The sequence below is a fragment of the Wyeomyia smithii genome, chromosome 2 (assembly GCF_029784165.1).
Source record: "Wyeomyia smithii strain HCP4-BCI-WySm-NY-G18 chromosome 2, ASM2978416v1, whole genome shotgun sequence".
Taxonomy (NCBI): Eukaryota; Metazoa; Arthropoda; class Insecta; order Diptera; family Culicidae; genus Wyeomyia; species Wyeomyia smithii.
This window is the reverse complement of record NC_073695.1, coordinates 121,970,107-121,990,106: the sequence shown is the minus strand read 5'-3', so window position 1 is coordinate 121,990,106 and position 20,000 is coordinate 121,970,107. Positions and strand designations below refer to the sequence as shown.

Sequence of the window (20,000 nt, the reverse complement as noted above, 5' to 3'; positions counted from 1 at the left end):
CATCGCTGCAGCCAAGCCGAGATTAGCACTGCCACCATAAATTGATGGCATCTTTCACCACGGGAACCCGGCCATGTACTGTCAGAAGCGAAGCACCGGCAGCACCAAAATGACGACAGACTACCATCGACGACCATTATTTTGATGGGTTGGAACGACAGTCAACCCGTCTGAGACCCATGGCTAACGCTGGGTACGACGTCAACGGCTACGACATCGCTGGTGATGGCAAAACAAACAAAAGCCCATTGAAAACGAAAATTTATTCTCATCGCACATAATTTCGATCGGACGCCAAAAAATTTATATCGAAAGGATGCATAAAATTTTGAAAATTCCTCCAGCTCCATCCATCGCCGTCCGTATTTTATTTCGTGCTTCTATAGCCGAACACCGATCAGCATCTCTTCTGCTGACGAAACATCAATAATCACCGCTCAACTCATTCGCGACACGTCGAGGATAGTTCCGTTTTGGCAAAAAAGACATAAAACGATAAAAGATTTTTCCATATACTATATTTCGCATCATTTGTATTCTTTTGAAACAATATAAATTGATTTGTTAAAACAAATATGTACTATAACATATATGAACATTGATACAAACGAACCAATGATACTTATTTGATCAATGTTATCAAGATCAGTATGTCTATCAGTAAGTTCAAAATAACATCCTTAATCCAAATCTCTCCCCGAAGCCTTCTTTTACAGATGTTTCAATAGAAACGTCCAGCTTTATTCGAATTTTTGTAAACCCTTACTACGTATTCTACTATCTATAATCTAAGGGTTGATTTGGTGTTCTGATTATGCATCTTACAAACCTTTTCAATACGCTATACAACGATCTGATTCGTAGCTAGTGAAACAGTACACGAAAATGGTCATGCGGTTTCCATATCGTAAATTAGCTTCGTGTCACAAATCCTGCTCTCAGCAAAATTATCACCACGTGCCCGTCATCTGGCGGAGGACAACCGCTGCAAGAACGAGAACAAAGAACACTTTTCAGAATACCTTACGAACGAAATTAGAGGGGAAGTGTGGGACAATCTCATAATTTAAAATCCGCTGCTTAAGCTAATGGTGAAAGTGAAAGCTATTTTGAATGTTTGGCTTCCGGAAAGATATTGTAGCGACCCACTGAAAAGAGAACATTTCTCTGGGCCCATCTTGGATTAGTTCCCAAAATATTTTCTCTCTCGTATTACAAAAAATTGTCCAATTTTGAAATGTTTCAGTTTCAAATAAAAATATTGAAAAATCAAAGGGTATGTTTTGAATAAAATATTGATTTTATTCAAATTCTTTTATCAATCCTTGCAGTCAATCTGTTGTATAAAAGAATACTGATATTGAAGAAAAAAAAAATGATAACAATATAACAACGGAAAAATGTGAGTTTTTTTCTTGCTTTGCTTTTTTGCCTTTGACATCATTTTGAAAAAAAATACAGCAAACATTTCTATTTTGAAGACCACTCACTTTTAATACTCCAGGCTACGAAAACTTTTTCAACGGTAAACGCCAGTGACGCATTATTAGGATCCTAATGAGCGAGAAAGAATCGTGGCAAAGGGGAATGATTCTGTCTGTCTCTGTGTACGTAAATTTTCGGGGAATGTGACGATGAAAAATTAGTTTCCCGCCATCCAAGGCGATAGGAAAACCAAAGTGACGAAACGGTAAAATTTTCTGTGCTGCTCCATGATGCTATCTGCCTAACTTCGTAAGATTATTAGTCGCAACATAAAGTTTTACTTGCCATGCTGGGAATATTATGTTTATGTTAGTTGTGTCTACTCCGCTTAATGTTTACTAAGAGAATGAGTTGAATAACGATAACAATTTTGGCCGGGAAATGTCAAAAGTAAACGATCGATATATCTTTTGTTGTGACCGTTGTCAAAGTTATTGTGTCATTTTTCCCGGCTAGATCATGTTTATATTATTTATTAGTTAAGAGAATACCTACTATCTGCTGAGAGTTGTGTCTTGAAGAGTTATGTTTACTTATTTCCTGAAACTTGACGGCATCGAAGTGTCGCTGCCTCGACGGCTCCCGCTACTGCATGTCGGAATGCTATGGAAATATAAATTTTAAGATGCCAAAGTTATAATGAACAATAACTCAGATTTACCGTTTTGCTCCAAGTATGCCAAACCTGCCGCAGTCGATCCAGCTGGACTTGTTACATCATCTTTCAACTGTCCAGGGTGCCGGCCAGTCTCCTTAACTAACTGTCCCGATCCTAGCACGGTTTGTGATGCCAATCGATATGACAAATCGCGCGGTAAACCCATACGAACTCCACCATCGGCAAGAGCTTCTATCAGCACAAATATGTACGCCGGGCCACTTCCCGAGAGGGCAGTAATAGGATCCATCATATTTTCCGCTACTTCTTCACAGGTACCTATCGCTTCTAACAGGGATTGCGTCAGGACGCAATCATCAGCAGTAGCTGCGCTACCTCGAACATATACTGATGCTCCACTACGAACCAATGCTGGGGTATTCGGCATTACTCTGATTACACGAGCTTTCAGCGAAAGAGACTTCAATACCGATTAGAATCATTGCAGCAAAATACTTCATAAAGACCTACCTTCTCCAGCTCCTTAAGCGTTACACCCATCGCAATCGAAATAAACAACTTTCCATCACTTGCCGATTTTACGTTTTCCAGCACTGTTGGAACAATTGTTGGTTTAACGGAAATGAAAACCACTTCGGAGTGTTTCACCACCGGGAGATTATCCACAAACGTTTTCACTCCTGCTGACTTGAATGCTTCGATATTCGCTACATCGGACGGATGAAAGCTAGCAGTCATTTGTTCACCCTTAGTTAGACCTTCAAATTGATGGGTAATATTAAAAAAGTATTGTTTGCTCATTAATACTCTATTCAATGTAATATAATCGTTCTTTGACATTATTTTACCCTGTTAAACTATACCCGATATTATTATTCAAAATGATCATAGTTCCAAACAAAACTAATTTGATAACATTTATTTCACAACACTGACCTGCCGAAACAAATCCATTAGCCATGGCCTGGGCCATTTTACCTCCTCCGAGAAAACCAATCTTCAATAGCCTGCTCATATTGGTTTAGAACCAGTAATTAGGTAAATCGTGTTACAAGAGAAATGTAGTTCACTAAGAGAGTTCTTTAATCCAACAAGTCACAAGTACTTTATGACACATCTGAACTTTGTAACTGAATAACACTTATAAAGTAGTTACCCCTGAACGTGATTGTAAACTTAACAAGATAAGGGAAATACAGGCTAAAAAGCACTTAGTTAAAGATTTTTTCTTTTTCATTGCATGTTTGAGGCAAATTTTATATATCATATGAAATTCATTTATCTTTATTATCTATTATTTACCTATCGTATTTTCGTTAGCTGAAACAATAATTTACCCCATTCGCCCCTGGGAGAACCACTCGTTATTGAAACATATTATTGACTCGCACACAGCGTTAACACGTTGATAACGCTTAGCTGATAAAGCCAAAAATCTTCCATAAGCCGACTGCGAGCCATGAAAGTAAGATGTTGAACATAGTACAGAAGAGATCGATTTTTTTTTTGTACTTTCAATATTGTCACACAACGATATTGTCACATCGTTGTGTACCTACGATTATATGAAAATCTACGTACAAAACGTTTTCGCTACATTTGTTGAAATCATCCAATATACCTGCTCATATATAACGGGTGACAACCAAAAATTTCGGAGTTTTTTCAACTGCTATAGAAGAAGGTATATGTATTTAAAGAGTCAAGATGAATGGGGTTATTTTGAGTTGGTCCGACAAGGTTAAGTACTTGGGACTAATTTATGATAAAAAACTTATTTTCAAAGAGCACATTGAGAGTATACAAGCCAAGTGCATCAAATATACGAGATGTTTATATCCTCTCATTAACAGGAATTCTAAACTTTGTTTAAAGAACAAACTTTTGATTTACAAACAAATTTTTAGACCAGCAATGCTTTATGCTGTACCGATCTGGTCAAGTTGCTGTTCAACAAGGAAGAAAACGCTCCAAAGGATTCAGAATAAAATACTGAAAATGATTTTGAAGCGTCCTCCTTGGTTTGGTACACTCGAATTACATAGACTTACTGGTGTTGAACCATTAGAATCTATGTCAAATAAAATTATTAACAAATTTCGACAAAAATCGTTGCAATCCTCAATTGCTACGATAAGCTCTCTTTATAGCCAATAAGTTAGCAATTAAGTTAGTTGTAAGTTTACTTCCCCTTTTCTGACAAGTCTGACAATTAAAATTACAAATTTCTAACAGTGTTGAGAAGTCACCATTTGTGATTGGACACACATACTCATTATTTACTAATATTTATCATAAATACTTAAGCTACTAACAAATCCCCCCTTTAAAAAAAAAAAAAAATATGTATTTAAAGAAAACCCGTTTTTTTCTCATGAAGATACATTAATTATCAACGAAAAAAAAAATATTTAAGAACATTTGAGAAAGGTCCGTAACCTGCCTTCCAACAAAGCCTTTTCATAATGCCGAAACAACAGCGTAAGAGATGCTTCGAAAAGCCAACGTGAAGGCCGTATCACGTTGGCTTTTCGAAGCATCTCTCGATTTTACCAATCAATCGTCCACCAAGAAACTTAAAATCCCGAAGAATTCTGTGATTGGACGAAACTGAGGCAGATTCATTGGGTTGCGTATATTGGGCACAAATGAGCCGTTGCGGAACAGAGTGGTCTATGTGCCATCGAGCTAATTTTCTCAGGAGAAGCAATTTTCGAAATTTCTCTGAATAAAACTACCTGGAATCCTCTAATCGTTTCGAAACAAAGTGGTCTATGTCCACAAACTAAATGACAAAGAAAATGACGGTAACTCGTATAGAATGGCTAGTGTCACATGTTATATGATACATACAGCATGTCACATGTAAGATGTTACGGGTAACATTACATGTAACACAACATGTTACATATTACATAATTTTTCACATGTTACATTTTTCGTGTTACATTACGTGTAACATGTTACATATCACGTGTGACATGTACAAAACAAATGGCACGTTAATTATCACATGTATTATGCTACATGTTACGTGTTACATGATAGCATTACAACAGAATGGCCATTCTGTTTCGAACGAAATTTTAACACGGTATAAATCAGCTTTAAAATTCGATTTTGCGAAATTTTCTCAATTTCCCAACTTCAGCTTCTTGAGTAGATGCGGTTTATGCAAAAACTCATTTTCGAAAAAAATGGCCCACTCTGTTCCGCAACGGCTCAAATGGGGTCGAGCCGAGATGCTTTTTCTGGTCAAAACATATATTTTCCATTGCCAAGGTGCTTGTGAAGAAATGGAATCAAAATTTTCTACAAACATTCATTATGGAACACATCTTGATTGATAGCTAGTTTTAGACAAGATAAACGAAGTCTTTTTTTGTCCATTACTTTGGCCGGTCTTCCACTATATCCCTGGCGAATTATTGTGAAGTTTGCAGAAAATATAAACAGTCGAAAATGTTCCAAATATTATAAAAGCCCTATATGGCATCGTCGAGGGTATGATTTTTGTGATTACATTTTGATATTTATTTTGAAAACATTCATGCTAATTAGGCTCCCGTTAACATGACATTATTTTACGTTTTTTATGCGACAATGAGTTTATAGCACTTGTTTCCGTCTTAAAAATTTGACATGGCATACTATCTAAAGTTATGTTTACAATAAAAATATTGCCCAATGATACTTATGTCGCAACCCTATTAAAACACAAATTTTGTTGAAAAATTTACTAACCCCAGCATCACTGCTCACCGGCAGCAAACATGGCGGTATCATTTGAGTTAGGATTCCCATAAGTAATTAGCCATATGTGTATGGCAAGTGTGTGCCATAAGTCACCAACAATACAGCGTAAGCTTTCTCGTTTGGTAACCCCTATAGATTTCCGAGTCCTATACATACTTGTACACACACGAATTGGCCAGAAGAGCTCCAGTTAACTTCCGTTTAGACATACATTGGTGAACGCAACCCAACCGTCAGCATAATCAGCAGGTGCAGGAGAACGATTCAACACTGCCGCAAATCAACGCAAGTTTTACATTTATTTCGCCTAATTTTGTTTATTATCAACCCATTATAAAGTTAATTTAAGTTTGAATAATATGTTCCTGGCCACATGTTTAAAATGTGGGCAACTTCTATCGTTTCAACTTGGCAGGAATGAGATTACATTCGCTTTACATATGGGTACATCCTGGAGCAGTAGGTAATGTGTTGGGCAAAGCTGAAAATATTGCACCCGATATGGGATTCCTACCATTCCTTACACACATGTTTAACTAGACGTAACTAAATGGGTAAGCTGGAGATCCAGCTTTCCAGCATAATCAATAGAGATAATTAAAACATCTATGGATAGCTGATGCGTTTTGCTTTCTATGCATATTTCTTACACAACAAAAAAACGTAAAACCTCATTTTGACCTCTGGACTAACACACTCATTATGAATTTACATGTAAACATAAGTGTTGCGAACGCTACGAACTGCCTCCGGATCGTCTTACAAGTACCGAACGCACGGCTGAGGCAGCATTCTGCGCTTGTAAAGCATTGATGGCATCCTGCCATCGCATCATCCACCCCTGGCGCTAACACGGGTCCTGTTACAGCATAAGTGCAGGATTTATGGTCTCGTTCACGTCTCGTCCCCGACCGTGGCGGCTTTTCGCCACGCACAAGCATATGTTTACAAACAACACTTTGCTAGCACTCGCGTTCTACTTGGTTTCATTTCGCTTGCATTTTATCCACCACTGACTAAAGTTCTAGGAATTCAATTACAAATGATTTGTTGAGTTTTCTTTGGAATCTCATACTTTCGGTTGTTCGAAAGTGCTTGGAAATTGACACTATGCACTCGTAAGTAGTTCTAACCATGGTTCGTTATGATACATTATATTAAGTGGCATTTTTATCTGGTTTGAAGCCCTCAGAGGTGATTTTAACAAGCTACTTCAAAACCAGACGTTTTTTTTTGTTTTTTTTTTTTGGACATCACTATTTAGTAAAGAAACGCGGTTGACGTTTTACACAGCTGTCGTTGCTATTCTCTACAATTTCGTTTCCATTATTTTAAATTTTCTCAACTTCGTAAAAAAGGATTATCATTGAAAGGATTTTAGTATGTTGAGATACATTCGTAAACTCTCATCTTTATTCGTAAATATTGAAAGGGTGCAATGTTAGCATCTCCGTTAACTTTACATTCATCAGATTGGGTTGAGAGAATGCATTCAGTAGTATCAAAAAACAATTCAAGGTGTGCAAATTAATGTACGAACTGATCATTATACAAACTACTATTACAAACCTATTTGTCGATGATGTATTTCATTCATTAAGGTATACTGAAGGAGAAGCTTGTGTTCTATGAATAATTTTTACACTAAAAACTCTAATGATATCTTTTTGGCTTTACCCAATAATTTTTAATAATTCGTTTTTCACAGATCACGTTGGCATAAAAACACTCACTTTAGCATGGTGATTGTCAATGTTTCAAATATCAGCAAGACTCGTGTAAACTCTGTAACGTCACGGCCGTGGACAATGAAAACCATGTAATCAAAACAAGATAAATAGAACATTAAATCGCTTGTCAAATCTCCATGTTTACTACCCCAATTGTTTGCTTTTAGAGGATGGGCTATCGAATGCGATGACATTTCTTTTCTCTTCACACAGCTCTGGATGCTAAAAAACACTTTCCCCACAAAAGGGCCAATCGTGCTGCGTATAGATGACTTTTGGAATATTTTACGAATCATCTATAACAAAAACCAAAATTTATTCAGTATAATTTAGTATGAAAACTATTTAATTCTTTGAGAAAGTAAATTTCCGCCTTTTAATCTTTGACAAATTTTTCCTTAAACTTTGTAACACGTGAAAATATTTAAACACCGATCTAAAAGCAGCTTTTGATCGCATCGATCATTGTATACTGCTGAAGAAAATATCGCGATTGGGAGCATCGTCACTTTTCGTCACGTGGTTGAAGTCACTCCTGTGTGATAGAACGTTGCAGGTTCGGCGCTACTGTCTCTACTTCCTTCACTAACAAATTTGGTGTACCGCAAGGCTGTAATCTTGGGCCATTACTTTTCATCATATTTTTCAACGGTGGCTAGCGCTCTAGAAATTGGTTGCAGACTTGTTTACGCCCATGATTTGAAAATTTATTTGACGATTCGTCATAAAAACTCGTAATAAAAACGTAATGGAAAATGCAAGCGTGGTTTGGAACCCGCATCAGCTGTCTTGGAATTTTAGATTAGAACCGTGTGCAGTGAAGATTTATCCGTTTGGCTTTGAGAGACTTACCCTGGCGTGATCCAGTTAATCTTCCATCGTATCCGGATCGCTGTCGTTTGTTAGGACTTGATACGCTTGAACGTCGCCGAAAGGCACAGCAGGCATTATTCGTTGCTAAGATTTCAAATGGCGAAATAGACTCACCGAAATTGCTATCCACGATAAATTTTCGCGCATCACATCGCATGCTGAGATCTTCATCGATGCTACTTAATACATTCCACCACATGAACTACGGTTACTACGAGCCTGCTGCTTACATGGTTAGAATTTTCGCAAATGTTGAACAACTTTTTAACATTGGTGAATCCATACATATTTTTAAACAGAAAATTGTTAGACTAAGTTCCTTTTAACTATCGATTCATTAAGACAACTGCCAGATGATGCTATAAACAAATAAACAAACAACTAAGAAATTCTTTTAAAAATATTTAGTAATCCTTTCTTGTATTCTCTTACCAAAACTTTGCAGATCTTGAAGAATTCAATCAGAAAAGGGTCCTCTACTTTTTTGTTTAATTCAAGGACATACGACTTTTCAGTTTTTACGGTAGTTCAAAACGCTACAATGTTTAATGTTCGACGTTTCGGCCGCTGAACGAAAAATGGTACAACATTATATTCCCTGAGGAAGGCCAAGTCTAAAAGCCGAAACGTCAGACATAAAACAGAATGAAAAGTCATATTTCTCTAAAGAAATAATTCACGTTACAGCTTACTTACCATACCAATCAGACAAAGGCCTGTGTGGCCTTCGGTGTATCTAGGAGCCGACGTCATCGTTTTATGGTTCATGAATGTTCGTTGCTACTTTTGCTGGCTGCGTATGCTGCGAAAATCGTCTTCCACTAGATCAATCCAACGTGCACGTTGCGCGCCACGACGCCGCGTTCCTGTTGGGTTGTTGTCCAGAACCATTTTAACCGGGCTTTCGGTCGACATCCTTACGACGTGCCTAGGGTTTGCAATATTCCCGAGAATAGATTTCCCGGGAAACGGGAATGAAAAATCTCATATCCCGGGAATTCCCGGGAACCGGGAAAGCAAAAAATCCTTAGCAAAAATGAGATTTCAAATAAAGTTTCAAACAATTGTTTACAATTTATTTATCAATTGAAAAACAAAATTTATTCAAGCTCACTCCAGAAATTCATGAACAATCGTCTATCAATCGCCTCAGTGCCGCTGACAATTTTTCGTTAGGCCCAAATAATGTAGTTCCCTTCTGTAAAACTTTGCTTAAGATCGCTGAATCACCGCTGGTGTCTGATTTCTAAAATACTTCTAAATCACCGATTCCAGCTCTTGTTACATTCCATTAGAAATTGAAGAGTCCAATACTTTTAGTTTGTTGAAGATAAAGCTGAGTGTTTGGCAGCCAGATTTTAGAGCATTTGAATGCCTTCGTAATTAATGTGAAATCGCGGCCACGACCTAAGTTACACTGACTGAGTTTTATTAATTTATTTATTTCTGGTCGCATTGATTTACGGGTTTCAATTTTTCTTTATCAATTTACAGTAGTAAACTCACTAGCAAAAAAAGACATGAGACGAAGAAAATATTTCCTAATTTAGCGTTTACTAAATGAGACAGCATATATTTTTGACAAATAAATTAAGCAAATAATTTGATATTACACGGCAAGCAAATATAGATCGTCGTTTCAAGCAAATATTTGCTTCGTATAATGCACACTATGAAGCTGCTCTACACTTCTACGACGTAAGTTTCGTGTTTTGATACGATATTTAGTTTTATTGCAATATTGTATGGAAAATTTTTCGAGGAGCTCGGGAATCCCGGGATCCCGGGAATCAATATTCCTATTCCCGGGATCCGGGAATCCCGGGAAAAGGCAATTCCCGGGAAATCGTTCTCGGGATTGCAAACCCTAGACGTGCCCACCATAACCTTCCGATTTCAGCCGAATGGACTATAGTGGGTTCCTGAAGCAGCTGATGCAACTCATGGTTCATTCGTCATCTCCATGTCCCATCTCTCATCTGCACTCAACCGTAGATCGTATGCAGCATCTTTCGTTCGGAAACCCCAAGGGCACGCTGGTTCGCCACGAGCAAGATTCATGTTTCGTGGCCGTAGAGCACTTTTGTAGATGGTCAATTTTGTTCGATCGAAACGTTTTCCACAGTCCAAAGTAAGCTCGACTTCCGGCCTTAATGCGTCTTTTTATCTCTCCGCTAGTATCTTTGTCGGCGGTCACTAGTGAGCCCAAATACACAGATTTCGTCACCGTCAATTAGAATCCGTGGTGGGAGGTTAATATCTTAAGTCTGTTGTACGTTTCCGTCTTAAGTCTGTTGTACGTTTCCGTCAACATCGCAAATTTGCGTGCCATAATGTCAATGTCGTTGGCGAAGCCAAGTAACTGGCCGGACTTCCTGTAGATCGTACTACTCGTCTCTATCCCAGGTCTTCTAATAACACCTTCCATGACCTTCCATGGCCGTAATCTTCTTCGAGATTCGCTGCTTTAAAGTGGTGCGCAGTTACCTTGTACTTGCAACAATAAGTGATAGGCGGAGGCAAAGAAATTGGTAGAGTACCTTGTAGGCGGTGCATAGCAGCGTGATTGCGCGATAGTTGCTACAATCCAGCTTATCGCCTTTCTTGTAGATGTTACACACGATTCCTTCCATCCATTCCTCCGGTAACGTCTCTTTCCTCCAAATCCTGGCAATCATCCAGTGCAGTCTGCAGTGCTCTAGCCAGTGCTTCACCATCGTGTTTTAGAAGCTCGCTTGGTAGTTGGTTACTACCAGCGGCTTTGTTGTTTTTCATCCTGCAAATTTCCTCCTCAATCTCCCGGAGGCCTGGGTCGGAAACCTGTCGTCATCTGCACGTGCTCCTAGAATGATTGCTGTACCACTCTCATCTACTGTAATATTGCCGTTTAGATGTGAACGTTGGTAATATCGGAGACGAATCTCTCGTGGATTACATTGTAGTCTACTTGATTTTCTGTACGTTGGTCGGCTGATCTCCAGGTGGCTTTGTGGATGTCTTTGCGGGGGAAGAAGATGCTTTGGACTACCATACCACGAGAGGCTGCAAAGTTTACGCGCCGTTGAACGTTGTCGCTCGTTGCGGCGAGAAGGCTGTTCGGCCCATCCATTGGTCTGCATATTGCCTCTCGTTCTATCTAAGCATTCATGCCGCCAGATGACAATTTTTATGTTCCTCCTAGGGCAACCGTCATACACATGTTCCAGCTGAGCGTAGAACGCTTCCTTCTCGCACGTTGATGATGCCGTAGTTAAAGTAAGGGCCTTCAATCCTCAGTTTACACATCCTAGCATTTATCGGGTACCACCCGATCACGCGTTCACGCATCCTACCAAGTACTATAAAACTGATTCCCAGCTCGTTGGTAGTGCCACAGTCTGGTAAAAGGTAGCCGCCCGATGCACAGTGGGGCGACTTCTTACAAAGGCTGGTAAAGCAAAAAAGTGTCGATAAATGTGGATGAAACATAGTATTTACATAATTTTGGTGTGCTAAACACGAATCTGGCATCGATTTTTTAATTGAGGCTGTCAATAAACCACGTGATCAAATTTTTATCGTTTTTTTGGCACATTTCCCCTTGCTTTTTTATTAAATAGAATTATATGATCTCAACAAAGCAAAACTGACGTCCTCCTCACTAAAAACGATTACGTAATTTTTCGCTGACCCCTCAGATTAATCAAATTTCACTAAAATATTAATGATTTTTTTATCTAAATTAAAACAACATTGCAAATCAAAACAATCATCATCTTCTTTTTCATCATCATAATCATCTTCCTCTTTTTCTTCTTCATCTTTATAACTGTGATCAGATTCATCATCAGCAATTCCTGATTTTTCCTGATTCAAAAATTGTTCAATAGTAATATCACTTCATCTGGAAATTTTTTACAATTACTTTTCACCTTTTCATAAAAAGTGTTGGATCTGTGGAAATAAGAAGATGATTGAATTTATCATGATTTGTATTTTCTCGACTGTAAGTGGAATGTTCTCGTCTTTATTTTATTATTTTAATTACTCTTCTCTTGAGCTTCTTCGGATAGTATTGCGCTTTAATTGATGTCGCGATCAAACGATTATAACAAACGGGTATCACAAATATATCTGAACTTGATAGAAATAACAAAGCCTGCAATATTCTTGATATGCCAGAACGATAAAAAGTACAGAATTATATCAAATTCTGTTACCATACACTTGAATGTTCAAAAGTGTGTTTTTCTAAAGCATATTTATAACAGAATTTGTTATTCATTTGACAAAATAGTGTACATTCTAACTAATTGTGATCTTTTTCTGCCAAATACCTTACAAAACTTGCTATAATTTGTTATAATCAGTAAGTAATTTTGATAGAAATTTTGATATTTTAACTATTAACGAGACCAAGTTTAGAACACAAGTTGATGCAAAACAGTGCGTAACAATATATCGAGATTTGTTATAATCCTGATATTTTTGACTGATCGGGATTGTTGACCTGAAACATCAATTTGGTCTAGCCGTGGCAACCAAAAGTTTTAAGCTGCTTTTCTACAAAAATTATTTATTTTTTAATTTATTCATTATCAGGCTTACTATGACCAAATTTTTGTTCAAAAGTAATGTACTTTTTTAACAAATATGTCATAAAACGACAGTATACCAAGCTTCGAAAAGTCATAAAAAATTCAGATTTCATGATATTGCGCCCAAATTTTGGATCTATGTACTTGAATATTATAGCAAGAAAGGGAAAAAAAATACGAAAACGCTAACTTAAAAAAAATTAGGCTGATGGCCAGTGATTCCCCACTGTGGCGATGTCCGCTTTTCCACCCCTTATGTCCTGTTCATCAAAATTCCCGCAGTGCTGCGACTTCGAAGCTGCGTGGATCTAAGTCGTCGAAGATTATCTATCAGTTCCATGCGAATTTTAGGGTAAATTATCAAAATGGTTGCTGCTAACTTTTCTCGAAATCTTTACCTTCGAGCCATTGACCTGTTGAGACAGGGAAATATTTTCGCGGTTATAATAATATAGATAAATATGAATGTAATTATTCCTATAGCTGCTATTGTAACCGATGACTAATTTTATACAGGTATTTCGGATTGTTCAGACCATTATACTGATGTTTCATGCACATTCGACTAAAACTAGATACGTTCTATATCATGGCGAATATAAACTTTTTATTAAAGACTTCATGTAAATTAATATACTGTGGTGGAAAATTTGAAAGCACGATACCGCTTTTAGAGTTTTTTGTACAAATGGCTCGTAGAACACTTTAAATAACACAGCCACGAAACTAGGGTTTGCAATATTCCCGAGAATTGATTTCCCGGGAAACGGGAATAAAAAATCTCATTTCCCGGGAATTCTCGGTAACCGGGAATGAAAAATGTGCTGCCTTTTTGGGCAAAATATTTCTCACTGATAACATATATTGTCGGTTTTGAGCAACTTGCAACTCAAAATTTTGCATTTTTTAATTCTTGATGACAAATGATGCCAAATATTGTAAATCTTGCTCCCACGAAACCCCGTTTCAAAACTTACAAAAAATCACCAGTTATGAGCAGGCACTTCTTGTAATACAAATCTTGTACTGCAAATACAAATCTTGTGCTCATTAAATGTGCATAACAGACTCAAAAACGTAGAATTAGGATTGGAAATATTAAACTTTAAAGTTTTCTTGAAAATTAAATACTAAATTTTCGACGCTAACTATCAATCGCTTTTTTCTTTAAACAATGATTTTTGAGTTATGCGAGTGTTGCACGAAACCGAAGATATGTTATCCTATTGCACCATAATAAATATTTGCTCAGGATTTCACGTAAGAATTTGGATTGATTGACTGGATTGTTAATCAGCCATTTACCGGTTTTCTGTGAAAGACTGAGACAAACCGGAAGAAAACAATAGAAATATCAGTTCAGTACGACTCAAAAAAGGTCAGTTTTAAAGCATTCGCATGCCTACGTAATTATTCTGCAAAGGCGATTTTAACGGTGAAATCGTAGCCACGATCCTGACTTTGAGTTTTATTAAATTATTTAAAAGAGGTCGCATTGATTTACGGACTTCAAAATTTTTTTATCAATTTACAGGTATCGAAAATGTTATCAATTAAAAAATTCAACGACATTAGATAAACCAAATAATAGCCTGATTTTTCGTTTGCTGAAAAAGACAGCAAATATTTTTGACAAATAATTGAAGCAAATTATTTGTAACTACAAGGCGAACAAATTTTGACCGTCGTTTCAAGCAAATATATGTTTTGTGTAATGCCCACTTTAGAGCTGCTATACAGTTTGACGACGTCAGTTTCGTGTTTGATAGGTTATGCAGTTTCATTGCACTGTTGCTTAGAAAAAAATAATAAATCTTGCGGGAATCCCGGGAAGTGGTATTTCCCGGGAAATCGTTCCCGGGATTGCAAACCCTACACAAAACTTTTCTGAAAATCTCAAAAAGGCAGACTTCTGATGTGCGATTCTGTTATGACAGATGCAGAAAATTTACCGAACAGTATAGTAAAAAAAGCAAAAGTTCAGTAAAACAATTAGAGATTTTTCAGCAACATCTGGATAAGTGCTGATAGATCGTTGAATATTCACTGAACTATAAAAAAGTGCAAGAAATATTCTAGTTTACTGAAAAGGTCAGCAATGTTTTTTGCTGAACTCGTCAAGTAAATTTTATTAAACAGTATTTCGGCAAAAAAGTTAACCGACATCAGTAATTTTTCAGGAAATTACAGAATAATCAGTAAAATTTCAAGTTTACTGAACGCGACCGTAATAAAAATTACCGAACAATCAAGGCGGAAATAAGTGTGTTCATTGTTCGCGGAAATTTGACCTTCAAACTTTTCTTCAATTTTTATCGGTGAGCAATGGAGTAATAATGATAACTGGCGTATTTCAAAATTGTCCAACATTTATCTATCCACCGTCATATTGATTATTGTAATTTATCATGTAGTTATGCTTTTATTACCAATTGCAATGGTTTCATTATCAATTTTACAGAATGTACTCCGGTACCGAAAACAAAGACGTAGTCCTACGTCAAATGTATAAAAAAGCTAGCCCTTTTTAAAAAGTTGTCCAGATGTGTTTTTATCTCTCACATACGTAAAATTTGAATGAAATCTTGCTAAATTGGCCTATACACATAATAACACATGTATTTCATTTCCTTTTACAATCTTATACATATTTTATTTTTATTTGATTAATTTTTCATTTTTGGTTTAATATTTTTACATTTTGTTTCTAATTTTACAAAATGATACTCAGTTCTGTCAATTACTACTGTTTTTTTTTCTATTGATGTATGGCTTATGCTATACATTTACTTTGTGATTTTAAATTTACTACTGTGCAAAGTTAAATATGAATAAAAAAACAAATTTAAAAAATAGAGATTGAGATTTCGCATGGACTAACATTACTTTTATACGCATTAAATCTTTGTAAAACTGAAAACTATGTTATGAGCGATTGTTGCAAATTTCGAAGGGAAACTGTATTATGTTTTGTGATACTACAACTTTATTTTCCAGCTATTAGTTGCTTGTTAATTTTTTTGCTGGAAAATGATTAAATGCCTACACGCATTTGCAGAACAATTGAGATGTGCTATTTTTAAGATATTTTTTCATCCGCACAGTAGTTTTTTGGTGATTTAAATACAAATCCATAGTAAATAAATTTAAAATTGACGTACTCAACATCACTTTCGATTTCAATAGTAGTTGCAGAGTACATGTTTGTGTGAAACAGCGAATCCACAACGTTCAATTAAATATACTAACTCATTACGTCACCGGTGATTCACAAGATACTATACGAGACCTTTTACCATTTCCTAAAACTGCTTAGAAAGTTCCGCCCTATAAACGCAACTCGATGATAAATTTACTTTCAATAACGAGAGGTGTAACCTCAGGCAGGGCAAAAAAGCAATCTATGAAAGCAGTGACATTTGCTTCACAGGCTTTCTGCGGACTATCCGTATCTCCCACTCGTAGTTTTTTTTGCTTAATCGCTGTTCGTTCGTTTCGCCAACTTATCGACACTCCGTTAGTTGGTAGAGGCATACGCTTACCATCTACCCTCCCTGCTCAGAGGTTTAATTACGGCAAATTGTGTGCCATACTATTCAGCTGGTCGGGGAAAAATCTGCAACGCCAAAGAGGAGGAGATCTCTGTGCCAACAAAACGACGGTAGCAGGCAGTTCTCATAATGTGGCAGAAAAATTGGCAGGAGAGGTTGAGTTGGCTCAAATTGTAATCTCCTCACTCTGTGCGGTGGGAGAGTGTAATATCAATGGCAAAAAGCCAACCATGAACAAATATGTTGGTACCTCGAAGGTATGGATACGAGAGCAAAAGAAAAATCTCATTACAACACGATGCTACAAAAACAAAATTGGTTAATATGTTTGGTAAATATAGAGTGAATTAAATCCACCCACTTTTTTTGTGAAATTATTTTCTTTTATTATTATTTTATTTCGTGCTTAATTAAATCAGAGTACTGGTTTTAGTCGTGTATTTGTCGGCACTGTCGTGGAATAGTGAATGAACTGTGGAGAGGGTGTAGCATTCAGTCGTAGAGATTCCACCATTGAAATGTTAAGTGGATTGTGGGTGGGTGGCCAGAGTGTGCGATTCGCAGAGCCAGCACGATAATTTAATTACACAGAGAGCGCGCGTGAAAGCGTTTGCCGTTCTTTTTTTTTTCCTCTGCTGTGTGTTTCAGTGTACTTTTCATTCGGTACTGATTCTCGCACACGATTGGTTAAGCTATTTTTATCGTTTGCTCATGACTCTAAAAACGACCATGTTGACGATGACGACGACGATGTTCAAATTAGCATCTTTGTCGAATGGGAGATCAGCTGCGGTGGGAGGGTCGCTGCCGTTATGGCCGAAGCGGAATGTACATAAGTTAGATGCAGGATGCACGGGTGCTGCTGTTTTACTTGTAATTAACAAGCGAATTAGCACTGTACTCATAGTAAGATTATTCAATTTTGATTCTAGTTCTGTTTGGAAAAAAGCTGTTTCAATTCATCTACGGGTGATAAATTGTTCACTACATGTCTTTGTAACCTGTTTTACACGATATCACAATTGACGCTGTATAGACTTTTGCTATAATTTTACAACACTTCCAACACGTTGCGAACATCATTGATTTTATCGGAAAACTTAGATAATATCTATAAATACGGTCTTCTAAAATCTAAAATCGGAACATGCTGCGAATTTTGACCAATTTCAAATGCTTATAACTCGGTCTGTTTTCAACGAATTTATTGGATTTTATTGGACACGATGTGGATACAGAGTCGCCCCAAGTTGACACCAGACAGCATATTTCTGGAAAATAGGCTAAACTGCGAAAATACCACCCAATACGAGTATTTCCGTAACCAAAATGATGCCGGATACAACTCCAAATGCTATTTTCAAATCCATGACACTCATAAGTAATTCTACGTGAACTTTGTCTTGTACACAGCCCGTCTGTAACCTTTGCCAAATAACATGATGCCACAGATCAAATAATTTTACATAACGTATGAGGAAAAAAATCCGTACAACATTTAAATTGGTCGACGATTTCGAAGTGCTGCACAAATCGAAAATCCTTTTCCTCAAAATGAAGATCCACTTTTATATATATACTTTTATATAAGTTGTAGATAATAATTTTGTTCTTCCAAAAAATATACACTGTATAAAAATATTTGATTTTTTTTTTTTCAAAATATCATATTTTTTTTATTCAATCGGGTTTAAACAAGCATCAATTTCAGCTTATAACGCATAACTTTTGTAAATAAAAATCATATCTTTAAAATGCAGACTTTTGGAAATATTCAATTTATAATTATTGTTTTAACTTTTCTCCAAGAATTTTTTTTACGGTGTATTTTTTTTCTAGACTTTTCTCCAAGAAATTTTCTCTTGCGTTGTATTTTTTTTTCTAGACCAAATTTGGACAAAGTTGGATCATCTTAAAATATTGAGATTTGCCGATGACACGACATTGTACGTGGAATTAAGAGCCAAGTCATATATCCAACAATTCCAACAAGAAGTTGACATTTTCTACATTTGGTGCAAAAAAGTCTTCTTGATCTTAACGTAAAAATATGCAATATTATATCATACACGAGAAAAAACAACCAGAACTTAAATTTTTCAAATACAGTGACGTTTCGATTATTTCACGTCTAAAAAATTTTTTCAATGTGATATATTTGAAACATATTTTTTGATGCGGGTTCATTCTGTAAAATCAATTAAAACGATATTTTAAGTTCAACATGCATATTCTCAACTATTTATCAACTCAACATAACCAAACGAAGTTTTATGCAACATATAAGAATATAGATATAGAACTATTGATTTAGTGACTTTTTCATGGCAATTCCACGTATTTTTTGATAATATAAAATATATACCCTACCTGCCACAAGTTTGGATTCGCTTCACTGAGTGTTGCAACACCCAGTCTGAATATTACAACACCCCGAAAAGTTTATCATCCCCTCATATGGGCGAATTTATATAATTCTATCTCGGATACCGACAACCTAGAGGGTAGTGGTCTTCGAGAACTTTGATTGGTGCACAGTTTGTCCGAAATTTGACTGCAACAAAGGGTCAAGAGATTTTAATTGATACACAGTTTGTTTTCAAATTCGACCGTAACGCGGCGCTTGTGTGCTACAGCTTTAAAAATTTCGAACATCAAGTATCTGGTCTTTAGGAAACTTGTACAAAAGGTCATGTGGAAAACTTTTCTGAAGACCACAGTTTTCTTGAAGAATGGAATCGTAGTACATGTAAATCAGGATCAAAATACGAAGAATTGCGTACACACTAACACCACATAGTGGTGAAAATTGCGTACCATTCAGAAGCCCTCAACATTCTGAAAAGCTTGCTGAAGACCGCAGCTTTCTAGAGAGTAAGAATCACGAGATATGTTAAGGTCAAAATATGAAGAATTGCGTTCACATGAATGCCACGTAGCGACAGAATACTGCACTGAGCTGGTCATCAATCACTAGTCTTGCCCTTCTGAACAAATTCGCTGAAAACCGTAACTTTCCAGTTGCAAATTTGATCGGCAATCAAGTCATGATTCATCGGGCAATTGAAGAACTCTTCCTTGTAAGTAGTGATTGCTTAAAAACTTGCTGACAATTTTTCGCTGCTAGATGGTGCATTAATTCGTGTTTTTATAATATTTTTCATATCTCTCAGAAAGGTGATAAAACCGAAATGCTTTGCGTGATAAATTCGAACGTGATGAAAACGTGATAAAAACTAACCGTGATAAATTTGACACGTCACTGTTAAATCGAATCCGTACAAAAGCAGTTATTGTTAATTGCACTAGGTTGGAAACTAGGTTGTAATTCATTTCCTCTTCCTTCTCATGAATCGCGTTGCATGCTTATTAATATAGAAACATTTGAAAAAAGAAGTGAAATTGTTTT

The 20,000-nt window shown here is 36.6% G+C and overlaps 2 protein-coding genes across 3 annotated transcripts in view; one reads left to right on the top strand and one right to left on the bottom strand.

Annotated features, from left to right (window-relative positions):
- The window catches only part of LOC129720930 (uncharacterized), a gene marked incomplete at its 3' end in the record, with an annotated part of 162,389 nt that overhangs the window by 42,228 nt on the left and 100,161 nt on the right, over positions 1-20,000 (top strand). The gene's annotated exons all lie outside the window — the stretch shown is intronic.
- LOC129720931 (pyrroline-5-carboxylate reductase 1, mitochondrial) lies at positions 502-3,257 on the bottom strand. Of its 2 annotated transcripts, none has more exons than XM_055672850.1 (5): positions 3,041-3,257; positions 2,615-2,862; positions 2,147-2,564; positions 1,977-2,088; positions 502-985 (listed from the first exon to the last, which is right to left on the bottom strand). In XM_055672850.1, exons 1-4 carry the CDS (start codon positions 3,117-3,119, stop codon positions 2,015-2,017), a joined length of 819 nt encoding a protein of 272 aa, XP_055528825.1. In that variant the 5' UTR covers positions 3,120-3,257; the 3' UTR covers positions 502-985; positions 1,977-2,014. The 2 variants fall into 2 exon arrangements, with proteins under 2 accessions (XP_055528825.1, XP_055528824.1); XM_055672849.1 differs by having other exon boundaries at positions 1,981-2,088; positions 3,041-3,256.